At 49.6% G+C, this 23,928-nt stretch overlaps 2 protein-coding genes across 2 annotated transcripts in view; one reads left to right on the forward strand and one right to left on the reverse strand.

Moving 5' to 3' along the window:
• The window catches only part of TCOF1 (treacle ribosome biogenesis factor 1), a 42,776-nt gene extending 34,319 nt beyond the window's left edge, over positions 1 to 8,457 (forward strand). The window contains exons 19-25 of the mRNA XM_007943654.1: positions 1,347 to 1,460; positions 1,870 to 2,116; positions 2,388 to 2,467; positions 2,969 to 3,143; positions 4,635 to 5,189; positions 7,183 to 7,271; positions 8,431 to 8,457. Coding sequence (XP_007941845.1) covers positions 1,347 to 1,460; positions 1,870 to 2,116; positions 2,388 to 2,467; positions 2,969 to 3,143; positions 4,635 to 5,189; positions 7,183 to 7,271; positions 8,431 to 8,457 — 1,287 coding nt within the window. The remainder of the gene's footprint in view (positions 1 to 1,346; positions 1,461 to 1,869; positions 2,117 to 2,387; positions 2,468 to 2,968; positions 3,144 to 4,634; positions 5,190 to 7,182; positions 7,272 to 8,430) is intronic.
• Positions 8,458 to 11,938: 3,481 nt separating this feature from the next.
• On the reverse strand, positions 11,939 to 22,034 carry CD74 (CD74 molecule). The gene is given in 9 exon segments (XM_007943615.2): positions 11,939 to 11,949; positions 12,251 to 12,313; positions 13,052 to 13,243; positions 14,295 to 14,382; positions 14,899 to 14,994; positions 15,711 to 15,773; positions 16,339 to 16,418; positions 16,595 to 16,767; positions 21,929 to 22,034. Coding segments are annotated over 9 exon segments (843 nt in total). The 5' UTR covers positions 22,006 to 22,034.
• Between the last annotated feature and the right edge of the window lie 1,894 nt (positions 22,035 to 23,928).

The raw sequence follows: 23,928 nt of genomic DNA on the forward strand, positions 1-23,928 counted from the left end.
TACCTCCCCCTGCCTCTAAACATCCAGGAGAGATCTGGGACTGGCTGTTGGGGAAGTCAAGCACTCCTAACTCAGAGAGGCTAATGCACCACCCACCCATGCACTCTAATGAACTGAGCATGCATGGGTGCTGAGAAGGTGGCCCAGAAACCTGTGCCCATCCAACCTCTATCCTTCTGGCTCTTCAGCTAGCAGGTGGTGCTGAGACTTTGCTCAGTGCCAGCACAAGACAGGCTGAGTCCCTGTCCTCATTAAGTTCCCTAGCAAGCAGACCAAAAGAACAAGCCAAACCCACTACCATCGAATTGATTGCAACTCATAGTGATGCCCATTGGGTTTCCAAGGTGGTAAATCTTTACAGAAGTAGATTGCCCAGTCTTCCTCCCACAGAGTAGCTGGTGGCTTTGAACTGCCAGCCTTCGGCTTAGCAGTCAAATCCCTTAGGCACTGCACCACCAGAGCCTTTAACAAGCAGGGAGTAGCCATTCAACAAGAAAACCAAAAAAAAGTACAGTGCTTGCCAACCATGGTAGGTGCTTTGAAGGAAACAGAATAATGGAGTGACCCAAAGCCAACTCCGGCTATCTAATGGCCATTCTCCAGGTTTGGGCCCTTTTCTCAGGGGCCCTGGGCAAGAGTTCCTGGTAAACAGGGTCCTGTCTACAAGGAGTCAGGATGGTCCCTAGAGGGTGCTTTAGAAAGGATGGGCAGGAAAGGCCTCCCTAAGGAAGTGACATTTAAGCAGCAGAGGCAGCTGGTCACAGGTACATGCCAGGCTTGGGCAGGCACCGAGGGCAGAGGAACCGAAAGCCTGGAGTGAAGTAGCAGGGGGCAAGGGGCACAGCACGCAGGCTTGGCAGCCATGGTGAAGCTGGCATTAACAGCTGAAGGACAGTGGGAGGCTGGAGGTTTTTGGCAAGGAATCATGCCCAATTTCATTTTGAAGTTTTCTCTCTCTGGCTCCTGGTGGGTGTAGGAAACAAGAGTGGCAACAGGGAGACTATTTAGGAGGCTGTTGCAGCCACCAGGCTAGAGGCCTGTCCTTGATGAAGGGACAGTTGGAGTGGTGGAACCTACTAAGCTGATTCCCACCCCAGGGCTGGCAATTGCCTTTGCACCCTCTGAGGAGCAGTGTGACTAACTCATAACCTGAAGTCCAGCACACACTTTCCATCCAGGTGGTGGCATTGCTCCTTTGCCCACCTCACAGCCTCACACTCCAGCCCCATGGCTCCCTTCTTCCCTAGGTCCCCTCCCACCCTAGCCAGGCGGGATCTGATCAGGGCATGGCACAGAGGGCATCCCCAGGGCTCCTGAGGCTAAAGGCTGCCTCTTGCTGCTCACAGGTGACAAAGAAGAACCCGGCTTCCCTCCCACTGACCCAGGCTGCACTGAAGGTCCTTGCCCAGAAAGCCAATGAGACCTGGTCTCCCACTGCAAGGACCCAGCCTTCAAGTGGGGTGAGCAAGGTCTTTTCACAGACAAGTCTGGTCTGGAGGGAACAGATCAGGAAAGAAGATGGTTGGGAGCACAAGAGTGAGACCACCCAGTTCTCTGCCCAGAGGCAAGGCCATGGTCATCTCTGGGCCTGCCCCAGAGGGGCGCACAATGAAAGTCCACAGGAGAAAGGGAGAGCACAGGCACGGGCTTCATCCTAGTGCAGCCGTTCACCTGCCCTGTGACCTCGGCACACACAACCTCCCTGGGCCTCAGTTACCCAATCTGTAAGAAGGAATGGCAGTGAGAGTTATGGGAGGGACAAAATAGGCCGGGACACAGTAACTGGTCCTTACTGGAGTGCTTAGTTAGATACCAGGTCTTCTTGCCCCTGATTTTTTTCTTCTGCTCTTTCTCCTTTCACCAAATTAGGTTGGCAGTGCTCTAGGAAAGTCCTCTGTGCAGAGTGCCCAGAGCAGTCCCGTCCAGGCAAGAGGGACCAACAAGGTCGGAAAACCCAAGCTTCCTGAGGCCCAGCCAGCCACAGCCACACCCTCAGGAGGCCCCAAAGCCAAGGCCTCTGGGACTTCAGATGACAGCGAGGACAGCAGTGACAACTCTTCAGAGAGTGAGCAGGATGTTGAGGGGACCCAGATGGCCAAGTTGGCACACAGACCGGGTGAGATGGCCAAGTTGGCACACAGACCGGGTGAGGGTGCCGAGATGGAAGGTTCACATGGGCCTGGTAGGGGATAAGAGGCAGCCCACTGGAGCCCTGGGCTCTGGCCTCAACTTGTTCTGAGACCTTGGCCAGGTCATATCACATTGGGCCCCGGTTTCCCGACCTGTACAACCCCGTGAGGGAACAGCTAGAAGCTTAGATGAGGAGTGTGCAGAGGGGTCAGAAGCCACCCTGGACTCTCAACAGAATGCCTGTGCTTCTCCAGTAGCTCCAGTGCCCTCCAGGAAGGAGACCTTGGTGGAAGAGACCACAGAGTCCAGTGAGGATGAGGTGGTGGAGCCTTCCCAGGTAACTGCAGTGAGGAGGACCGGCCTGGCAGGCTCCATCCACCTGGTGTAGTCTTAGGCTGAGACTATCCCCAGGTTAGGGGTCTGGGCTCTTCCATTTCCCAGAGGTTCTGGGCATGAGTTACTGGTAGGCTAGGTCCTGTCTGCAAAATACCAAGATGGTCCTAGTTCCCCAGGTGTGGCCCTATTTCAGTCTGTAGAAAGGGTTGCCATTGATTTTAGTTAATACCCAAACAAAAACGTTCTTTTTATTTTGGCAAATGGGATTTACTTTAAAATTACCATCTGTACATAACTAGTGTTAGCGATTTTCTATTTGTGTTATATGTATCTTTCTAAAATATGTATTAAAAAGTGCGGAAGATAACCTCAAAGGGTTAATGGCCTAGGCCTCCCTGCCTGCCCACTCTGCCCCGGTAGTTTTCTTTACAGCAGGCCATGTGCCACGGGCTGGCTGGGGCTGGGGCTGGGGCTGGACCTCTTTCACACTGGGCTTCTTCAGTCTCTCCTCTCAGGTTATGGGACTCCTGGGTTCACCCTGGCCAGTGTCCAGGCTTCAAAAGCCATGCCCAGGCTCAACCCCTCAGTTTCCTCTACTCCGGTCACCAAAGATGGCCCAGATGGCAAACTGGAGACAGAGCCCCAACAAGCAGCTGCCACGATGTCCCTTAAAACAGGTGAGTCAGGGCCACAGGAGGGACATAGTGGGATACAGAGGTATCCCACCACAGTGGTCCTATCTGCACCAGAACCTCTCTGAGTGGAACCTTGTACCCCATATCAGACCAAGGGTGTTCTTCAAAGTGTACATGGGCCCCACGTCTGCAGCTCTGACTCTGTGGTGTGGGACAGCCTGGAAACTGGGGTTTATCTAGCCCTGGAGGACGCCAGTGACCCCTGTGTTAACAGGAGCAGTGGCTTTGGCTTAAGGAGGAGGTCTTGGCACTCTCGACTATCCCTATTGGCATGTCTTCCCAGCAGATGGTTGAGCTAGGCACTGTGTGGGTTGTTGGGACTTACAGGGTAGCTCAGACAGGTCTGGGAGCCATGTTTGGAAGAATCTGCACAGCATCTGGAGATGAGAAACGGGCATCTTCTTTTTGATACGAAGGGATGTTTTCCCGACAATTAACAGTAAAGACCTGACCCCCGAAAGTGTCAAACTCTAAACTTGTTTATCCCCTTTCCCTGCCCTCTGACTCCAAGAATTGTTAGTGAAAAGGAAACTATGGGCCAGTTTACCAGAGCAATGACTGACCCAGCCTCTTGATATGGAAGAGTCCTCCACTGGGCTTCTCAGGGTGAACACTCCAGGTCCACATCCTGGGCCCATCTTCCAGAGCCCAGTGTGGAGGGGAGTCTCCCGAGTCACCAAGGAAGTTAGGCAGCATCACGTACTAACTGCAGCCCCAGCCCCTTCTTCTACAGCATCCTGCCCTGTGCTGGGGCAGGAGTGGGGTCATTGCTCACGGACTTCCCCAGGTCTCCTCTCTCTCTCAGAGGCAGATGCCACAGGGAGACATTTTAGAGGGGGCTGTGGAAGGTTTTTTTTTTTACACGTGTAGTCAGCACACAATTATCAAAGGAGTGCAGAGGCGTGGAAAATTCTAAACAAAGGCTGCAGCAGAAGTCACTGGCAGGCAGCAAACCTGCTTAGTCAGTGCCACATGAATGTACATTGTACCCAACAGCTCTCCAAAGCTGCATGGCCGCCAGGACCCTAGGCCTGGAAGGGCCGTGGGTGCACTGTGTACAGATGAACTTGAGGTGCATGTTTGCATGGCCTTCACTCATATTAGACATCTGGGATTTACAATAGGAGGACCCATTGTTCATCCAACCCCTCAACAAACAGTGAATTTGAGACCCTGAGGAGGAGCCAGGTCCTGGCCAGGGTCACATCAAGTTGGTGGATTTCATTAGCATTTTGGAGTCATTTTCTATCCCTAACCCGACTTGAGTGGAGTTTTAGTGTGAGAAGACAAAAGAGCTCTAAATTAGAAATAAAGTTGGGATGTGACACAGGTAGAAAGGTATGGACAGAGTGACCACTGGGCCTTGCTTTCCCCATCTGTACTATGTACAAGGTGGATTCTGTCCCCAGACCCCTTTGGCTCTCATGAGAAATCTGCCCCCCAGATCTATGACCTTAAGTCTTCTCTCTGTAGGCAGAAGAGAGGCCACCTCAGGTACAAAGCCTCAGAAGCCTCGGAAGCCCAAGAAGGGGGCTGTGAACCCCCAAACTTCAACACTGGCTTTGCAGAATGACATCACCCAGCGCCTCCTGAGCGAGCCCTGGCCCCTGAGCGAGGCCCAGGTGCAGGCGTCCGTGGCAAAGGTCCTGGCAGAGCTGCTGGAGCAGGAAAGGAAGAAGGCTGCAGATGCCGCCAAGGAGAGCAGCAAGAAGGCCTGGGTGGGCCTCAAGCGGAAGTTGTCAGGCGACCAGCCAGCTGCCAGCACCCCCAAAAGCAAGAAGAAAAAGAAGCTGGCAGCGGGGGTGGGTGGGGAGAGTGCTGTTTCCCTAGAAAAACCCCCCAGGACTCCCAAAGGGAAATCAAAGAGAGACAAAGCAAAAGCAAGCGACACCATGAAAGAGAAGAAGGGGAAGGGACTTCCTGGCTCCCGAGAGGCCAAAGAAAAGCCAGAAGGGGGTCTGTGTATGGTGGAGGGTGGAGACCAAGGCAACCCAAACACCAAGAAGGAAAAGAAGAAATCTGACAAGAGTAAGTGACTAGCTACAGCCCAGAGCTGGTGTCCCCACGCCCATGCTGAAGGATGTAAGGTGCCACACTGGGGGTGGGATTCTTGATCAGTACCTAGTCTTACCCCTCCGGTATAGAAGGGAGAGGCTGGAAATGGTTTGCCCAGGGCCATAGGGGTAGATAGCAGCAAAGGCAGAACCGGATTCTGGTGCTGATGGTGATGGGCCTGGTGCTGGTGCTCACTTTATTTAAACTTTTATTGTGATTTGGGTGCAAGTTTACAGAGCAAATTAATTTTCCGTACAGCAGTGCATACACATTTTGTCTTACGACATTAAGTACTATTCCCCATAGTGTAACAGCTCTCTTCCCACTTAGACCCCATAGTTATCTCTTCCCTGTGTCCTTCCCTCCCATGCACTCCTGCCCCCAAGCTATCTCCCTGTGTAAACACTGCCCTCTGTTCTCCCAAGATTGATTGCTCCAAGGAGTGTATCTACCTGATGGAAGTGTTCACCCCATATGCCTGTCTGTTGTTTGGCTGGAAGCCACAGGAGTGAGTTCAGTTCCAGACCTGAAGACAGCTCAGGGCCATAATCTCAGGGGTCTCACCAGGCTATATCAGACCAGCAAACGTGGTCTTTTTTTTTTTTTAATGATTTTGAGTCTTGTTCCACATTGCTCTCCCACTCTATCCAGGATCTGCGCTGATCCCCCCTCCAAGTGGTTGACAGTGGTGGCCAGGTACCATCTAGTTCTTCTGGTCTCATGGTCATATAGGCTGTGATGCTCACTTTAGGCACCCAGAACCATATACTCTTGGCTTCGGGCTTCTCAAGGGTCTGAGTTTGGGCTTCAACCTCAGCAAGGACAGGCAACAATGGCTTCTTCCCTCCAATCCATGTCAGTGGATTTTGGAGGAATGTTCAGTCAGCTCTCTAGGTGCAGAAGGGCCAAGGAACAGACCTGGTGCTAATCCCTGGCCCCATCCTCTCTAGGCATCCATCTCCCCCCAGTTGTCATCTTGTTCACTACCCTCAAATCAGCCCCCAATATATGGCGACCACATACCCATTGGAACAAAATACTGTGCCGGTGATTGTTACTGATCAGACTGTTGTGATCCAGAGGGCCTTCACTGGCTGATTTTTGGAAGTAGGTTGCCGAGCCTTTCTTCCTAATCCATCTTAGTCTGGAAGCTCCACTGAAACCAGTGCAGCATCATAGCAACACACCACATGAGGTTTATAGGCTGGGAATTGAATTCATTCTTCCACGTGGCAGGGTAGATTCTACCACTAAACTACCATTGGCCTCAAACTCATCACAGCTGCCCCTTGTGGTGCTCCATGCTGCTTTCTGCATGCTGTTTTGCCTCATTTCACCCTCCCACCAGCCCTGTGCAGAGGTGGTACATTTTACATGCAGGAAACGGGCTCAGGATCACAGAGTTTGTAATAGGTGGACCCAGATTCAAACTGAGGCAGTACTATCGAGCATCGCCCTGGGTGCTGTAACTGCAGTGAGACCTGATAGATGCTTGAAGCACCGGCTCATACTAGGGCAGTGCAGGGTCGCCCACAGAGCGGTGGTTGCAGACCACTGGAGTGTAGAGTGATTGGTCTGGTTACACTGGATTTCCATTTACAAAAAGGATTGAAAGTGTCCTTTTTGAATATATGTGTAGATGTTTTTTGTGTAGTTTTTTTTTTTTTTTCAAATGAGTTAATTTAAGGAAAAATAGTAATAGTCCAGCTTGTCCATGCATGAGGCAGGAATCTTGAAAGTGGCACCTGCTGTCCTGCTGTCAGGCCAGTGTGGGTGGTTACAAAGGCTCACCAGCCTATGTTTTGGTGGCTTGCCATGGTGTGGGGAGAGTTGGAGACCCAGCATCAGGAGAGTGAATTCTGGGGTCCCTGGAGTTCTTCCCTTATGTGTCTCCCAACAGTGACCCTACCACTTAATTAAGACTAACATCTGCTATTCAGAGTTTACTCTTTCTTTCTTCCCTCAGAAAAAAAAGACAAGGAAAAGAAAAAGAAAACAAAAAAGACCTCAGCCAAAGACCATGACTCCCCATCCCAAAAGAAAAGGAAAAAAAAGGTAGAGTGATTTCCTGAAGTACCTCAGGCCAAACTAGAGGCCCAAACCAGGGCTTCAAATTGGTTCTTCCTGATTCAGTCATGGCTGACAAAGCAAAACCAGAATGGAATCAACTTTGTAAAATGTTAAGTGTACCAGGACCAGAAAAATAACAAGTCGACACCTTTTGAGAGACTTAATCTCCCTCTTGGAAAATAAAGACAGCATGCACATTGTATGGCAACCAGTTCTCTTGACAGGCAGAGTGAGAAACAATGGCACCCTGCTTAAAGACAGCAGCCAACCGCTGCTTTGAATGTGTGTTACTCTACAGACCTGGCAGTAATCCAGTTTCCCGTATCACACTCCTGAAAGGGCTCACTTTGTCTCTTCGAAGTCTCCCATTCCAGGGTTTCAACCCAGAATTATTCTTGCTCCAGTTATCTTTCTGGATTTTAAAATTTTTAAATCAATTTTAAAAATTTGAGTGTTCCAATTTCACTGCTTTGGCCATGACTGAACCAGTGGAACCAGTTTGAAGCCCTGACCCAGTCCCAAACCCTGAGGTAAATGTCAGCTCCATCCTACAAGTATGGGATTGAGCCCTGGGCATGGGGCAAGAAGGACCTGTCACAGTATGTGGTGGGGCTTGTGAGTGTGACATATGAAGGAAGAGCCCCCCACCCCTGAGGAAGTCTAGGAGGCAGCCCTGAGGAGACACAGGTCTGTGCAGGTAGTGGGCCATAAAGTGACCCCATCCTATCTGAGACAGAAAGATGTTCTTAGGGATGGCCAGTGAAAGAAGGAGGGAGTGGGCAGGGAGAGCAGGTAGCCCACTGCAGATTTCCAAGTGAGAGGAAACATTACCTAGGATGTATCTGCTTAGCTGGCACCTGAGTAAGCTTACAGTCAGGGTATCAGCACGTTACAAACAGGTGTGTCCTCACTGTGGCCAGTAGGGGCCTCAGTTGGCTTTACAAAATCCAAGTGGTCTGCTGCTGCGAAGCCCTGGGCTTCTTCCTCAAGGGTATGGTGTGCAGTTCTCCCCTTAGGGATCCCCACATACCCAGTGTCTGTTCTGGGGGAGCCATGAATCCTCAGAAGGAAACTATCACATCCAGTGGCAGTGGGTGAGGAAGGGCTTCAGGTATAACAGCCTCTTTCCCTTCTTCCCTCACAGAAGAAGACAGCAGAGCAGACTGCCTGAGGGGCACAGAGCAGCAGGTATGCCCTTGCCTGGGAACCCTTCACCAACCATCTTCACCCCTGGTGGGCTTGGGAGGGCAGCTCCAGCATCCACAGTGATCCCAGAGAGCCAGTGGACTGGACTAAGAGGTCACATTCCTCAAGGTCAGTGTAGCCAATCTTGTGATGCCAGGTGCCATGGCTACAGAATCAGAAGGATCCGGGACAGTGATGGAGATGCTGACACTGAGCACTTCCTGGTGTGGGTGCTGTGAATGCCCTAGACAGTGGGCGCTGAGGGAGGGCCTGTTTGTAGATGAGCTGGAGGTCAAGCACAGCTCAGTCTCGCCCTCACTACACATCCAGTTCCTTTTTCTTACAATCTGTAACATTAGGGCATTTCCTCCCAGGAAGGAGGATAGTTCGCTCGAGTCGAGCTGTTCCAATGTATCTGTGTTTCCACATGGAAGAAAAGCTCTGCTAGGTGGTGGGAAAGGGTTAACCATCTGAGGAAGTCACCCAGCTTCTCTCAGAGCTTCATCTGCTCATCTGGAAACGGGTAACAAAACACCTTCCTTCTAGGATGGAGGTGAGGATTAAATGCAGTTAAGCACTTAGCCCAATTCCCAGACCACAGGAAGTGCTGGTAAATGGTGTGTGATTAGTGGATCTTCCTGCTCTGCCCCTGAGATGCCAGCTTCTGGTTTTGGTTTGTTCTCCTTGGTGGAGAGATAAGTCAGGAAATCTTAGGTCTGGATGTGCTTCCTTCCCCCAGGAATTTCTTAGCCAAGTGATGACCATCCCCATGCCTCTGACCTCTGCCCAACATGATTTGGAACTGAATTTCTAACTTCTCATCCATCCCCAGAAGAAACTAGATTGCCCACAGCCCAGCATACTGGCTGGGCCAGTGAGCCTAACAGAGAAGCTGGCACAGGAGGAAGTGTACCAGCAGCTGGGGCCTCCCCATGCCCTGCGAGCGCACAAGACATATCTCCAGACACAGGGCGCTCGTAGAGGTGTGTACAGTATATATATTTTTTTAACTGACCTGCCCCTCACTGCTCAGGCCCAGCATAGCCAAAGGCCTCAGGATTTCCCACCACTTTGCTCTGCAGACCTGGGAGGCCCAGCCTGTGGCTCAGCCTGCACCATCTCCAGCTGATGCTGAAGCTTCATCCTCCTTTTGTCAGTTTCTCCCAGTTTTTTTTTGTTTTTTAAAAAACTCAAAATAAAATGTTTGAAGGAAAGATGCAAGTTCCAGTGCATCTGGGACAAACCTGTGCAATTGATTTATTCTTGGCAAGGAGAGTCGGGCTAACAGTTAGAGACGAGTAAACCAACACTCTGAATTTGCTGTCGAGTTTGTTGAGTAAGGCAAGATCCTTCCTGGGGAACTGGGGTGGGTGCTACACACAGTGCTGGAGGAACCAATAATTACAGTAGAGATGCAGTGAAGCACCCTAGAGGCTGGGGTCCCACAGGATTCAATGGGAAGGGCTTCCTAGAGGAGGTAGCATACAGGCTAAGGGAGAGCTCAAGGATGTTCAGGGTTGGTTTCCAGATGCTGGAGTTGGTCATGCACAGAAATGGAAGGACCTTATGATCTACCTTCTATAGTTATGACTTGAGGGGAGATAAAGTGGATGACATTGACATGCGGGCAGGGGTACAGACATGGTGGGGAATAGCTGTGAGCAGAGACAATAGAAACAGGAACACCAGTTAAGCATAAGTCATCTCATGTCCAGGTAAGGAGGGTTCTGTGGTGGTTGTGAAAGCAAAAAATGGAAGAACTCAAGATACATAGAATGTTAGCGTTCAAGACTTAATGATGGTCTGGATGTGGAGTGATGGAGGGAAAACTCTCCCACTTCTCCAGCCCAGAGATCCAGAGGTCCACTTCCCTGAGGCTAGTGCTTTGGCCCAGAGCAGTGTGGAGCACAAATGACATGGAGATTTCTCTCCAAGGCTTTGGCCTCCTGCTAGAGACAGCAAGAGGAGGGGGAGAAAAACTAAGTACAGGGCCAGAGGTGGAGACCCTGGTTGGCATTCAGCTGTACCCTTAACTGAGGAAACTTGGGTAAGGTCCTTCCTTTCCTCAGTCTCTCCTGTGTGTTGGTCTAGGACAGAGGCAGAGTCGAGTCCTGAGTGGGCTTTGTTGACCCACCACCCACTGCCATCACATCAATTCTGACCCATAGAGACCCTGTAGACAGTAGAACTGCCTTTTAGGATTTCCAACGCTGTAAATCTACACAAATAGACTGTCTCATCTTTCTCCCACAGAGTGGCTAGTGGGTTCAAACCACAGGCCATTAAGTTAGCAGCATAATACTTTAACCACAGTGCCACTGGAGCTCTCTTGATCCATAGCAAGTCTTTAAAAATGGAATGATTTCACTGAGTTGTCTCCATTTCTGACTCCTAAAAAGTCAAAAAGTCTGGCTGGCAGCAGGGACCTCCACTTTCTCCAGGTGCCAACCAGCTGAGTCAAGTAAGATCTGCCATTTAGGTGGGTCAGGGGTACCCCAGCTCTCCACAGCCCACCCCCATTGTCCCTGATACTGATGCGCCATGTCAGTAATCCTCTGTCATCACATTTGTACTATTAGTACAAAAGTGAGAATGGTAATGTGAGAAAATGAAGGCTGGACCAGGAAGGCTTGGTGCTTAATAAAGAATGAATGGGCAAGAGTCTATTTCTTAATGAGTGTTCCTGTATGTTAAACATGCAAACCAAATGTGTCTGTGCAAAAGTCTGCAACCCTGCAGGCCCACTAGCAGTTTGTGTGGGGTTTCCCTGAACTGGGTTCTTCCACCCAGGCAAGTGGATTCAAGTCCCACAGCCTCAAGAAGTAGTGCCCTCCTGGTGGTAAACAGCTGAATCCCAACAGAGACCAGAGCCAAAGCATATTCTACTACTCGCTACCTTTTATTTCATGAGCTGAGCTGAGGCTGACAAGCTTGTGGTGAGCTGAGCATAGGACAGTGGGAGTTGGTAGAGTAAGGAGGGGTTGTGGGTAGAAAGGCTGAATTGCCGAGTGAGTGGTCCTGGGGAAAGGGAAGAGGATGGTTTATCCCCCAGGAGGATATGCTGGAGAAGCCAGTGGTCAAAGGGGAGAGGACAACAAAGGCTGGGGTGGGGTGATCCCTTCTCCCTGCCTGTATCTTAGAGCCCCACGTCAGAGGCTACAGTGGTGTCAAGTAAGGGGTCAGACTAGTTTTGGTCCATGTAGGGCCTTTGCCCTGGTGGTAGGTGAGAGTTAGGCAGCATGACTGCCGAGTGCCCTCTTGGATCGATGGTCTGCGCTGTTCTGACTTTGTTGTGTTCAAGGATGATGATGAGCCAGTTGCCAGCATCTCTGATGGGATGAGGTGCAGAGTGGGAGAAGAGGAACACAAGGGAAGGGAAGAAGGGTTCAGACTGGGGGACTAGGGGTGGGACAAGAAAGCTGTGGCCACACAGGGGTGGCTGGTGTCTGAAGCTGCCTCTGCTGTTCTCAGATGGGGGCTGCAGAGAGAAGCAGGAGGTTGAGGTTAGGTCACCCATGATCCCTGCCTTTCCCACCGTCCTGAGGCCTCAGCAGCTAAGGAATCTTGACTCTACTTCCCGCTGCTTGGTAAAAGTACTAACCATTATGGACTCATGCACCCCCACACATGGCCTCCAGCCCTGTCCTTCATCTGTAAAATGATGTCCCAGGGATGCTGGGAGTGGTCCAGGGTTGTGCATGCTGAGCACCCACCCATGAGGGAGCAGACCCAGTCAGGATTGAGGTGCTGGGGACAGACCCCCTCTGCAGGGCCCTTACCTTGACTCATATCCTATTTGGTCACACCCAGCCCAGAAGACAGGTCTTCCATGTCCAGTGGTTCTACAAAGAAGCAGCAAATGCTTTTGTTACTTGCAGCCTAGCCGTTACCTTTCCCCACCCATCAGTGATGTGCCTGTAGGTAGTTACCAAACTAGCCACTGCCTAACTCCTGGGAAAACAGGAGCTGTGGGGAAGGCTGCTTGCAGCATGGCTGGAAGCATCATTGAGGAGTGTGGCTGCAGGTTAGGGAGAAAGGCCCAGGAAGGAGGGTGATGAAATGAGGGAGTGGTCTGCAAGTTTCCTGGATGCGTCAGTGGATAATGCATGGATGGGTTGAAATATCAGAAGAAAACAAGGACTGCTAAGTGGAGGGGAAAGAAGGTTAAACAAATTAGTGTGAGTATCAAACCAAACCAAACTCACTGCCATCGAGTCAATTCCAACTCAGCAACCACCATTAGGTCTCCAAGGCTATAAATCTTTATGGAAGCAGACTGCCTCATCCTTCTTCCACAGAGAGGCTGGTGAGTTCAAATCACTAACCTCTTGGTTTGTAGCCAAATGCCTTAACCACTACACCATCAGAGTGTGGACATAAGAGGAGAAAAATAATAAGATGTATGGACAAGCAGATGAGTGGGTGAGTGAAGGGGTGGACACATGACTGAGTGAGTGGCTGCCCCCCACATCTGCCATCCTGAGGTCCTGGCCACTGTACTCCAAGAGGACCTCTTGCCCCTCAAGTGCACCAGCCTTCCTGGTCCTGTGACACTCCCTGGCATGGTGGCCACTGCTTACCACTGCAGTTATGGCGCCCACGGCTCCTGGTGTGGGGGACCTCGGTGCCGTTGGGGAAGACGCACCAGCAGTAGCCAATGCTTCCATAGCACTGGAGCGGCAAATAGTTGCCGTTCTCGTCGCACTTGGGCCTGAACATGCCCGGGTGGATGGCAGGGATGTGGCTGACCTCTTCCTGGCACTTGGTCAGTGCTAAAGCGACAGGCATGGTGAAGACACAGTGGGTGAGTAGGTTTGGGGCTGGGCTCTCAGTGGAGCCAGATACCCACACACCACTGCTGTGGGCCTAACGCCATGTGCCCAAGCGGCTCTACTCATTCCACTCATTGCGCAGATGAGAAAATAGGCCTGGACCAACAAGGTCCATGATCAAAGAGGGAATGAATGACTATGTGGCCAATTCATTCCAGAATGTGACAATTTCTCCTAAGACTCTCTCAATGCCTATTAAAATTTAGAATAGTTTCTAAACAAAAAGCAGTGGACCCTTTAGTAAGTCTGACCTTCCTGAATCCAAGTAGAAATGGGGGGGGGGGAGTTACCATTTATTAGAGATGTTGTAGAGGAGATTCAAGCATCAGATAGAAGTTGCTTGAAATGGCATCCACGGTGCCTTTAAAGTTCTATGAATGTATAATAAAGAAATCTGAGGCTCTGAGCAGGGGCCGGTAGTGACCTTGCACTGCAGGAAACAAGCACAGGGAGAAGACTTGCCCAAAGCTGTACAGCCAGTTAGAACAGCACTAGGATGACGCAGCCCTCTTCAAGGCTTTAGGACTAAAATATCCTGGTTTAAATTTAAAATATCCTAAAATCCCAAGGCCGCCTTATTTAGCACTTGCTGGCTATGACCTTGGGAAGGTCTCAGAAATATGGGGATCATGAGCCCCTCTAAGCCCCTCAATGGAAATTGTGGAGTACAGGACAGCGAAGGCCATTAATGATGATTCCTGGTGTGTTTTGATTGGTTTGCTCCAGGCCCCCTGGCATAGTGCCATCCTCCACAATGGAGGTTGTCTCCTGAAGGGAGGCCCGGGGCCCTCAGGGTGTGAAACAGCAGACCCATGGGCAAGATGGAGCCTGGAGGACAGCCTACCCAGAAGCAACATGCAGGAGAGACAGGAAATGAGGGATCCCTGTGGTCCTCAGATCAGGGAGTATTCAAGGCCCAAACCTCTGCAGTTCCAGGAGAGCCTGAGGGAACTCCCAGGGCCCTGGCACCACAAGCACCCTCTCGCTGTACCTTTTGTTGGAGCCTCAGTGGGCTTCTGCTCCATGGAGTTCTTGCTCATTTCAAACAAGAGCCACTGATGCATCCAGCTCTCAAAAACCTAATGGGGACACAGGGAGGCAGAGGAAGGTGGGACAGGATATCAGGCTCGTTGTTGTTATGTGCCTTCAAGTTGGCCCTGACTCATAGCGACCCCTCCTTGGGTTTCCGAGGCAGTATCACTACAGAAGTAGATTGCCCAGTCTTCCTTCCAAGGAGTGGCTGGTGGGTTTGAACCCCCAGCCTTCTGGTTAACAGTCAAGTGCCTTAGGCACTATGTTACCAGAGCTCCTATCAGGCTCATTAGGCTTCTCCAAACTTTGTTCTGCCTAGCTTTGCCCTTGGGGACAGAGACCCCCCAGGAATCCAGCCACAGCCTGGTTCCCCCTTAAAGGTCCCAGGGCTTTGTCAAGTGGCCCCTCAACTCCAAGCACTTTGCAGCATCTGGGCTTTGTAAGTGGTGGTAAGCTTCTTCCCACTTCCTGAGAATGATCTCTCTAGCCCACCCCTCAGCCCATCCCTCAGCCCTGCTGAAGGTCCCCCAGGGAAGAGGTCCAGCACAGGGAAAACTGCTGACCTTCCAGTCCAGGTTCTCCATGGTGTCCTTAAGGTGCTTCAGATTCTCTGGGAAGCTGCCCTTCAGCTGCGGGTACACTTTCAGCGGGTCAGACTTCTGCAGGTGGCAGGGTGGAAGATAGATTAAAAAGACCACCCTGGCAGGCAATGGGAAATATGCAGCCCATGTTTCCCTGGTGTTCTATGAGATGGACCCAAGCTGCACCAAGCTTGGACCCTGGACCTAAGTTGTTATTGATGAATAGGGGAGAGGATAAGGGCAGTCCAGGTGTACAAGATCCCAGGGCCAGGAGTTGGGAGATCTAGGTTCCAGGCCCAGGTCTACCAATTCCACCCCACACACACACTCTTCTACTCCCTGTAGACTCCTACTCATCTTTCACATCTGACCTCCTCCAGGAAGACTTCCTTAACCTCCTAAAGCTAGATTGGGTCCTCTGCATATCCTTCATCATTGTCTCCCACATTAGCCTGAGATCCCCATGGAATCAGGGGCTAGATCCAATAACTCCCCATTGTAGGCCCAGAGCCTTAAACAGTGTCTGGCAGAGTAGACATCCAATAAAAAGTAGGGAAGGAAAAATGGACTGTCTGAGCAAGTCACATCAAGGCTTCAGGCCACAGTTTCTCCATCTCAAAAATGCAGGGAGGCTGGACTACATATAACATTTAAGGGCCACATCTGTGTCCCTTTGACAATTCACTGAGCATGTGTGATGTTTACTGTGAGCCAGGCACAGAGCAGGCCCTTGGAGCACACCCATGCCAGGGTCCTGAGTAGGCAAGCAGGGCTACCTGAACGGTCCCACTCACCAGGAGCATATGCATGACGTGGTCCTGGGGCATGTTCCCGTACTTGGTGGCATTCTGCATGGGCTGTGGAAAAAAGGAACAGGGTTACCAGCACTGGCCCCAGAGAAGGAGACTGAAGGCCCCAGTGGCCTGGTGTAGGAGCCAGCAGCTGGGATCTGAGTAGAAGTCTGGAGTCCCAGGTGCTCAACAAGCCCATCTCTGCCATCTCCAAACACAAGCTGTTGAGCAAGTCACTTTACCTTCCCTCCCTCAATGTCCTCACTGGTCAGACTGGCATGAACTTTCTTGCCCAGGGCTTTGTCAACAGCAAACAGTTTTATAAATAGAAACATTATTGATATATGGCATCAAGTGCTTTGAGAATGTAAGATATCATGGGAAATGAGAAGCACTTTGTAAACTGTAGAGGGCTGGACCCTCCTCCCCAGGGATGGTCCCAAGAGCCCCTTCCCTCCTCCAACCTGGGAAGCCCTCTTCTTCCTGGGGTGGGCCCTACTCCTACCCACCAGTGAGGACCCTCTCCCAGCCTGGGGTTTTGTGGGTTAGCTGCTTTCCCCTTCCCCTCCTTGGCACCTGCCCTCCACCCAAGCTAGAAAATATTCCCCTTCCCCTACCGGAGTGCCCTTACCCCATGGGGCAGGCCTTCCATGGGCAGTGCTCGCATCAGCAGGGGGGTAGCCATCTTCATCTTGCTAATGGGCATGGGCGCTGTGGGGATAGGGTGTGTGGCATGAGTGTGGTCCCAGGGTGGAGGGAGACTCAGAGCCCAGGACTAATACCTCAAACCCAAGGGTAGAGGGGCTGGAATTCCCCACCAGAGGGTGAAGGAATGGGGGTTTCAATTGAGGGAGGAGGGGGCAGGGTGGGTGGAGGTGGGCACGCACGCTTGGGAAGCTTCATGCGCAGGCTCTCTAGCTGCAAGTTCTGTGCGGTGACCGTCAGCTTGTCCAGCCGGCCCTGCTGCTGGTACAGGAAGTAGGCGGTAGTGGCCTGGCCTGCCAGGAGCAGAGCCACCAGAACTGAGAAGCCCGTGTAGAGAGCCCCACGGCTGCACTTGCTGTTGGAGTAGAGGAGGAATAGGGTCAGAGCAGAGGCCAGAGGCAGCTGTGCCCAGGGCTGGCTGGGAGTGAAGGAATGTTCCCCCGCCTGCAACAATCCCTAAAGCCTCCTAAATGCCCACTCTGAACACAAACTATAAGCTGGCTATGGAAACTCAGCTTGAAGACATTCTCCTGGCCCCCACTGCCAACTATAACTATTTCTTCCCTGAAGTCATCCCAGGCAGAAATCTCAGAGCTTCCCCTGCCTTGGACTGAGTGGGAATAGCCAAGTAGCACCGTCTGACCCTGACAAGACTCACACCCTCTCCAGGCTTCTATCCCAGCTCTGCAATGAGGGATTGAGTTGGAGGATCTCCCCAAGTGACCTCCTAAGGTTCAAGGCTGCCCTGCAGTGAAATTAGATTGAAAGAGAAAAGGGAAGTGGGACAGCAGAGAATGTAGCCCATCTGAAAAAGAGAAGTGGGCTGTGACATTTTAGGTGTAGATGGGAAGCTGGACAAGTATCAAGCCCCCATGGGGCACACCCTCTGGCCCACACTCTCTGCAAGAGTGTCCCTGCAAGTCATTGGGTCTTATTTCCCTCATTTATCACATGAGGACCTCTCATCTTAGCAATTCTAGGTTTTGCTGGTTTTCTTCTTTGTACCAAGATCTGACTGACCACAGAAGTATCTCAAATGGTAATATCCACCCGGGGGAATTTTGACAGGAGAATAAATGCCTGAGCCTGTGTGACCTGAAGGAATGTCTCGCACTTTTGGACTAAGTGACCAAACCCTCAGAGCTCAGGGAGCCCATGCAGCAGCTGTGGCCTTTGGTTGTATTTTGGGGCACATGCACCTGTGTGTTATAGGTGAGGGTTGTAAGGATCCTGCCTCCGGTCCCTGAGAGTTCCTGCCCTGATCCACTCCAGAGGTGGGGCTACTAGGGCCTAATTGGAAATTGTCAGGATGAGACTGCAACTGCTTATTCCAGCAACTAAACTCATTGCTGTTGAGTCAATTCCAATTGAAATAGGAATTGTAAGGACCTAACAAGGATGAAAGGAGCTCTGGTGGTGTAGAGCTAAGGCATTTAACTGCTAACCAGAAGGTTGGCAGTTCAAGCCTACCAGCCACTCTGCAGAAGGAAGACAGGGCAATCTACTTCCCTAAAGATTTACCACCTTGGGAACCCAAAGGGGATCACTATGAGTCAGAATCAACTCCATGGCAGTGAGTTTGTTTTTTGTTTTTTGGGTTTTTTTAACAAGGATAAAAACCAGTAAAACAGTTGCTCTCTAGTCAATTTCAACTCATGGAGACACCATGTTTTCAGAGGACACTGCTCCATAGAATTTTCAATGGTTGATTTTTTCAGAAATTGATCATCAGGCCTTTTTTCCAGTGTGCTGCTGGGTGGACTCAGACCTCCAGCCTTTCAGTTAGTAGTCAAGTGTGTTAATTATTTGAGCTACATGGGGACTTCAACTAACAAGGATCGTTTAGGAAACTCCAGGAGATCCTTTTGCCTAGCAACTCATGACGTCACAGACACAGCTCATTCTTACTGGCTTCTAAGACCTCCACACTTTCCGAGCCAAAACCCAGCCCAAAGGAGTTATTTTGGAAGGGGAAAGAAGCAGAAACTCTAAGTAGGGGGAGAAGGGAACTGGACCAGAGGGAAAAGCAAATTCCACTTCTTAGCTTTCCTAAGGGACAGGGGTGGCCTGGCCTAGCCTTTAAAGGTGGTGAAAAGTCCACCCAGGTCTAAAGTCTTTCTGGCTCCCAGTTCTAGTCCTAGTGCTACCCCTCACTGTGAACTTGGGGAAGTTCCTGCCCCTCTCTGGAGTTCAGTTTCTCATAAACCCTAAGAGTTTAGAAGAAGCCCTGGTGGCACAGTAATTAGGCACTTGGCCATTAGTCGAGAGGTCAGCAGTTCAAATACACTAGCCACTCTTTGGGTGAAAGATGTGACAATCTACTTCCTTAAAGCTTACAGCCTTGGGAACCCTATGAGGGCAGTTCTACTCTGTCTTGTCAAGTAACTCTGAGTTGGAATTGACCCAACAGCAATGTAAAGAATTTAGGGATCATTATAGAAGACCATTCCTACATTGGAATCCGGGCTCTGCCACTTCCTTAGCTATGGGACCATGGACAAGAGGTTAAGAGCACCTAGTCACAGGATTTATATTAAATACAATAATAAGTGTAAAGCTCTTAGCTCTGTACCTAGCACACACTTAGCACTTCATAAATAATACTTATTACTACTCTCAAGAGTTAATAGCTAACTTTAGCATCTGGCTTCCTTCCTATTTATGCATCTTCAATTCCTGTCCCCCTGCCCTGGAAGAGTGCCAAACCTTGTCACCACCTCCCTTTATTTCCTCCTTTCCACTTCCTCCTTGAATAAATAATTAGTCAAAGTCAGGAGCCAACCAGAACTAGCCAGAATTGTGACAAAAATGTTGCCAGGCAGAAGTGCTCATAGAAGGGTCCAAATAGGCTCAAACTTGGAATGGCCTGAGCACACAGCGTCAGGCTGGTTTTGGAAGGAGTAACTGCACTAATGTGAAAACTAGACGGGAATTTGGCAAGGGGACATCCTTTTTCAACACTGAGCCCACCCTGGTTCTGAAACTGCAGAACCTCCCCATTCTGCAAATTGTAAGCAAATTCATGCTGGAGCTCAGAGTATCCTGGGTTCAAATCCTGTCTGACATTCACTTGATTACTTGGGTAAGTCATTTACCAATAAGAACCTCAATTTCCTCTTTTGTAAAAATGGGAAAATACAAGCACCCTACTCCTAGGGTCATAGGAGTTCTGGTGGTGCAGTGGCTAAGACATTCAACTGTTATCCCAAAGTCAATAATTCAAACCCACCAGCTGCTCTGCAGAAAAAAGATGAGGCAGCCTGCTTCAGACTTACAGCCTTGGAAACCCAGTGGGGGTCGCTGTGAGTCAGAATCGACTCAATGGCAGGGAGTCTGGTTTGATTTTGGTACTCCTAGGGTTACTGTCATCAGGTTACTCTAAAGATTAGGATTGTGCTTTAACATTGAGGTGTCACCATAAAACTAATAATAATAATAATAATAAAAACCAAACCTACTCCCATCAAGTCGATTCTGACTCACAGAGACCCTCTTTAGGTTTCCAAGGTGGTAGATTACAGAAATAGATTGCCTGGTTTTCCTTCCGTGGAGTGGCTGGTGGATTTGAATCATCAACTTCTGGTTAGCAGTAAAGTGCCTTAGGCACCACCCCACCAGAGCTCCTTATGTTAATAATATACCTTATTATTATAATATAGAGCTCCTTATTTTAGTAACATACTTTATTATAATAATATAAAGCTCCTTATTTTAATAATATACTTTATTATTACAATATAAAGGAGCTCTGGTGGCACAGTACCTAAGGCACCTGACTGCTAAGCAGAAGGTTGGCGGTTCAAATCCACCAGCCACTCCATGTTAGGAAAACTGGGCAATATACTTCCATAAAGATGTACTGCCTCAGAAACCTAAAGGGGATCACTATGAGCCAGAATTGACTCAATGGCAGTGGGTTTGGTTTGGTATATTATTAAAGTAAAATTTAAAAAACATATATTATTATAATAATAAAGTCATTTTATAATAATAAAGTCACTAATAGTGAGTAAGAAGCTCTGGTAGCATAGTGCCTAAGGCACTTGACTGCTAACCAGAAGGCTGGAGGTTCAAACCCACCAGCCACTCCTTGGAAGGAAGGTTGGGCAATCCTACTTCCGTAGTGATACTGCCTCAGAAACCCAAGGAGGGGTCGCTATGAGTCGGGGTCGACTCGACGGCACATAACAACAACAACAATAGTGAGTGAGGACTTATCATGTACTAGATCCACAGTGAAGAGTACTAGGATGGCCATCATCATGATCATTATTATTATAACTGAGACCCAGAGAGAGGCAGTGATTTATCCAAGGTCACATGTGACTATAGCAGAACCTGGGGTTTTCAGAGGCTGCTGCTCTAATGGTCTGTATCCGGTTACTTGATTCCCCAGAACCCAGCTCCTGAGGACATCTCTGAGCATCTCTTCCAAATCTTTCTGCCTGGCAACAGCTGACATCACATGTGTTTGGATGTCCTCATAGATCACAGATAACTTTTCAAAGGTAGAGGAGGTGGGGAGCTGAGGTCACTGCACTCTCTCTGCCCCTCCCCCCTTTTCAGGGAAGCACATGGGTAAAGCTTTATTGGGGCTAGGAGAGGAGTCCTGGGGGCTTGTGGATGGCTATGATTGCCTCTTGCTGCAAAGGAGAGGGGCACAGCCCATGTCAACCCTGGGCTCCTTCCAGAAGTTTAGCCAGAGCCTCTCTCTCCTTTGTGGACCCCCTCCCATCTCTCCATCCCTCCTGTGATTGCAGGCATCTTCGTCTATACTACAGACACTTATAGCTATAAACCAAAAAAACCAAACTCACTGCCGTCGAGTCAGATCCAACTCATAGCGACCCCTCCTTGGGTTTCCGAGGTGCTATCACTATGTAAGTAGATTGGCCAACTTTCCTTCCACAGAGTGGCTGGTGGGTTTGAAACACCAGCCTTCTGGTTATCAGTCAAATGCCTTAGGTACTAAGCCACCAGAGCTCCCACTTGCACATATAGTTCCCTTGATACTAACATGTATGCCATACATGGTAATCAAGAGAAAACTTCTCTATGATGAGCTGCTTTTGCCATGCTCTTTGAAAAACTCTTTCTCCTTCTGAGAGTCATAGCGTTTTCAAAATCCAATCCAAAGTTTCTAACCTAATTCCTGGCCCAGCTTTGATGGGAGGAGGAGGGTCTGCAAAGTCCCTGGCATTGTCTGCAACATTGTGTGAAACTGTCCTTTTGTCTAGGGAGAGAGTCCAGGGCTCTCTTCTGAATTTCAGAAGGGAGGTGCGTACTGCAAAGAAGATCCCAAACCCCTGCTGTAGAGGAACCCTCTCATTTTACAGGAGGAACCGAGGCCAAGGGTAGGCTGAGACTTGCTCAAAGTTACCCAGAAAGTCAATGGTAGAGGCACCTCCTGAATCCACCCCTTCTTTGACTCCCAGTCCTGTGTTCCTATGGGGCACCTGCACACCTGTGCAGTTGGGGCCTCTCTTGTGTGTGCTCTCTCCTGTGCTCACACCTACCTCTCAGTGCCTCGGGGGCGCTGGCTCAGTATGGGCAACTGCTCATGGTTGGAAATGAGGTCACGCTGGTCTTCCATGGTCCTGGCCCCTGGTCTTCTCTGCGGCTCCTGCTCCAGTTCCTGCTGCTGCTGCCACTGCCTGTGTCTGAGACCCTAAACCTCCGGCTCACCTCTTGAAGCTGGTACTGAGGAGGAATCTGATTGGTTCACAGGACACTACTCCACCCACCTGGGAGAAGTGGAAGTGAAAGCCACAAAGCTGGAAATACCCTGCTTGGGCAAAGATACGTTCATGGGGCAGGCTGGGGAGGAGGGCTCCTCAGGCAAGTGGAAAGGCCAGCACCCTTCCATTGGCTCCCAGGACCCTCATCACTTGTTTCTAGGCAGACCTCTGAATTCACAAGGCTCTTTGGATGGTTCAAGAAACAGGCAAATGTCTACTCTCTAAACAGGAAATCAGTTTGAAGTAGAACATGCCTTTGTTTGTCTCCCCTTCTCACCTATAAATGAATTGGTACAGAAAGGGGCTGTTCACCCCTGTGTGAACTTAGCAAGTCATTTATTCTCTGGCTTCAGTTATGTCATCTCAAAAATGGGATAGGAGGGAAGGTTGGGTTCAGTGTTCCCTCTGTGCCCTTTGAACTTGAAATTTCATGAACTTAAGAGGCCATGGTTCTAAGTTGTGGTCCTAATAATCACCACCACTTATTAAGCCCTCCTTTGTGCCAGGCACTGTTCTAATTGCTTGACATGGTTTATTTCATGTAATGTTTACAGTGACCCTTTGAGGAGTGTTGTATTTCATTATCTCCATTACAGTTAGAGACATTAAGTTTTGAGATGCTACTTGCCCAGAAAATGGTAGAGCCCATGTTTGACCACTTGACCCTTCTGCCTCTCTAGTGCTCAAATTGTGGGGTTAGAATTCAGAAGCATGAGTGAGGGTCTCTGCAAGGGAACATGGGATGGACAGGAGGAAGGTGCCTAGGGAGATTTATCTGTGTTGGCAAGGTTTTGTTTCTTAATATCCATGGCTTGTATACCATATCTGTTTTACTAATCTTTGGCTCTTATGTGTTTTTAAATTAGCATTAGTAGTTTGTTTGTTTGTCATTTAAAGACTGTGGTTCTAAGATTCCATAAGTCTTGGATTTAGAGAGTCAAGGTTAAGGTTGCATAACATAGTGAGTGTAATTGTTGTTGTTGTTATGTGCCGTGGAGTCGACCCGACTCATAGCGACCCCTCCTTGGGTTTCCGAGGCAGTATCACAATGGAAGTAGATTGCCCCATCTTCCTTCCGAGGAGTGGCTGGTGGGTTTGAACCGCCAGCCTTCTGGTTAGCAGTGAAGTGCCTTAGCCACTACGCTACCAGAGCTCCCAGTGAGTGTAATTAATGTAACTGAATTGTTCACTTCAAAATGGTTAAAATGGAAAGGTCCCTGGATGGTACAGTCTGTCTGCACTTGGCTAGTACCTGTTCCAATAGGCTTCCTGTTCAAACCCACTCAACGGTACAGCAGAAGATCCAGGCCTGGCAAACAGCTTTTGTAAAGATTTCAGTCAACTCAACTCCGTAGAGTATGGAGTTTCTCCAAATGAATACATAAGCAAACAAATGCCTCAAAAATGGTTTAAATGGAAAACATTTTTGCTATCTATATATTTTACTACAATAATAATTTTTTTAAAGCATCAAGGGAGATAGTAGTTGTATTTTCAGGGAAAAGAAGAGTGGCTATGGGCTTTGATGTAGATTCTGAATTCAGATTCCAGGTCAGGAACATCCTAGCTGTGTGACCTAAGCCAGTCCCTCAACATTTCTGAACTTGTTTTTTCTGTAAAGTGAGGAGAATAAACACTAGGCTCACAGGGTTGTTAGACTAGGTAAGTGCTTACCACAGAGCCTGGCATATAGTGGATGTTCAAGAAGTGACACTGTTTACTGGTAAGATATTTTCTGAATAATCAAGACAAATAAAATAATATACCCACACAAAAAC

This window comes from Orycteropus afer, unplaced genomic scaffold, assembly GCF_000298275.1.
Source record: "Orycteropus afer afer isolate SDZICR_OR568_19922 unplaced genomic scaffold, OryAfe1.0 scaffold00110, whole genome shotgun sequence".
NCBI lineage: Eukaryota > Metazoa > Chordata > Mammalia > Tubulidentata > Orycteropodidae > Orycteropus > Orycteropus afer.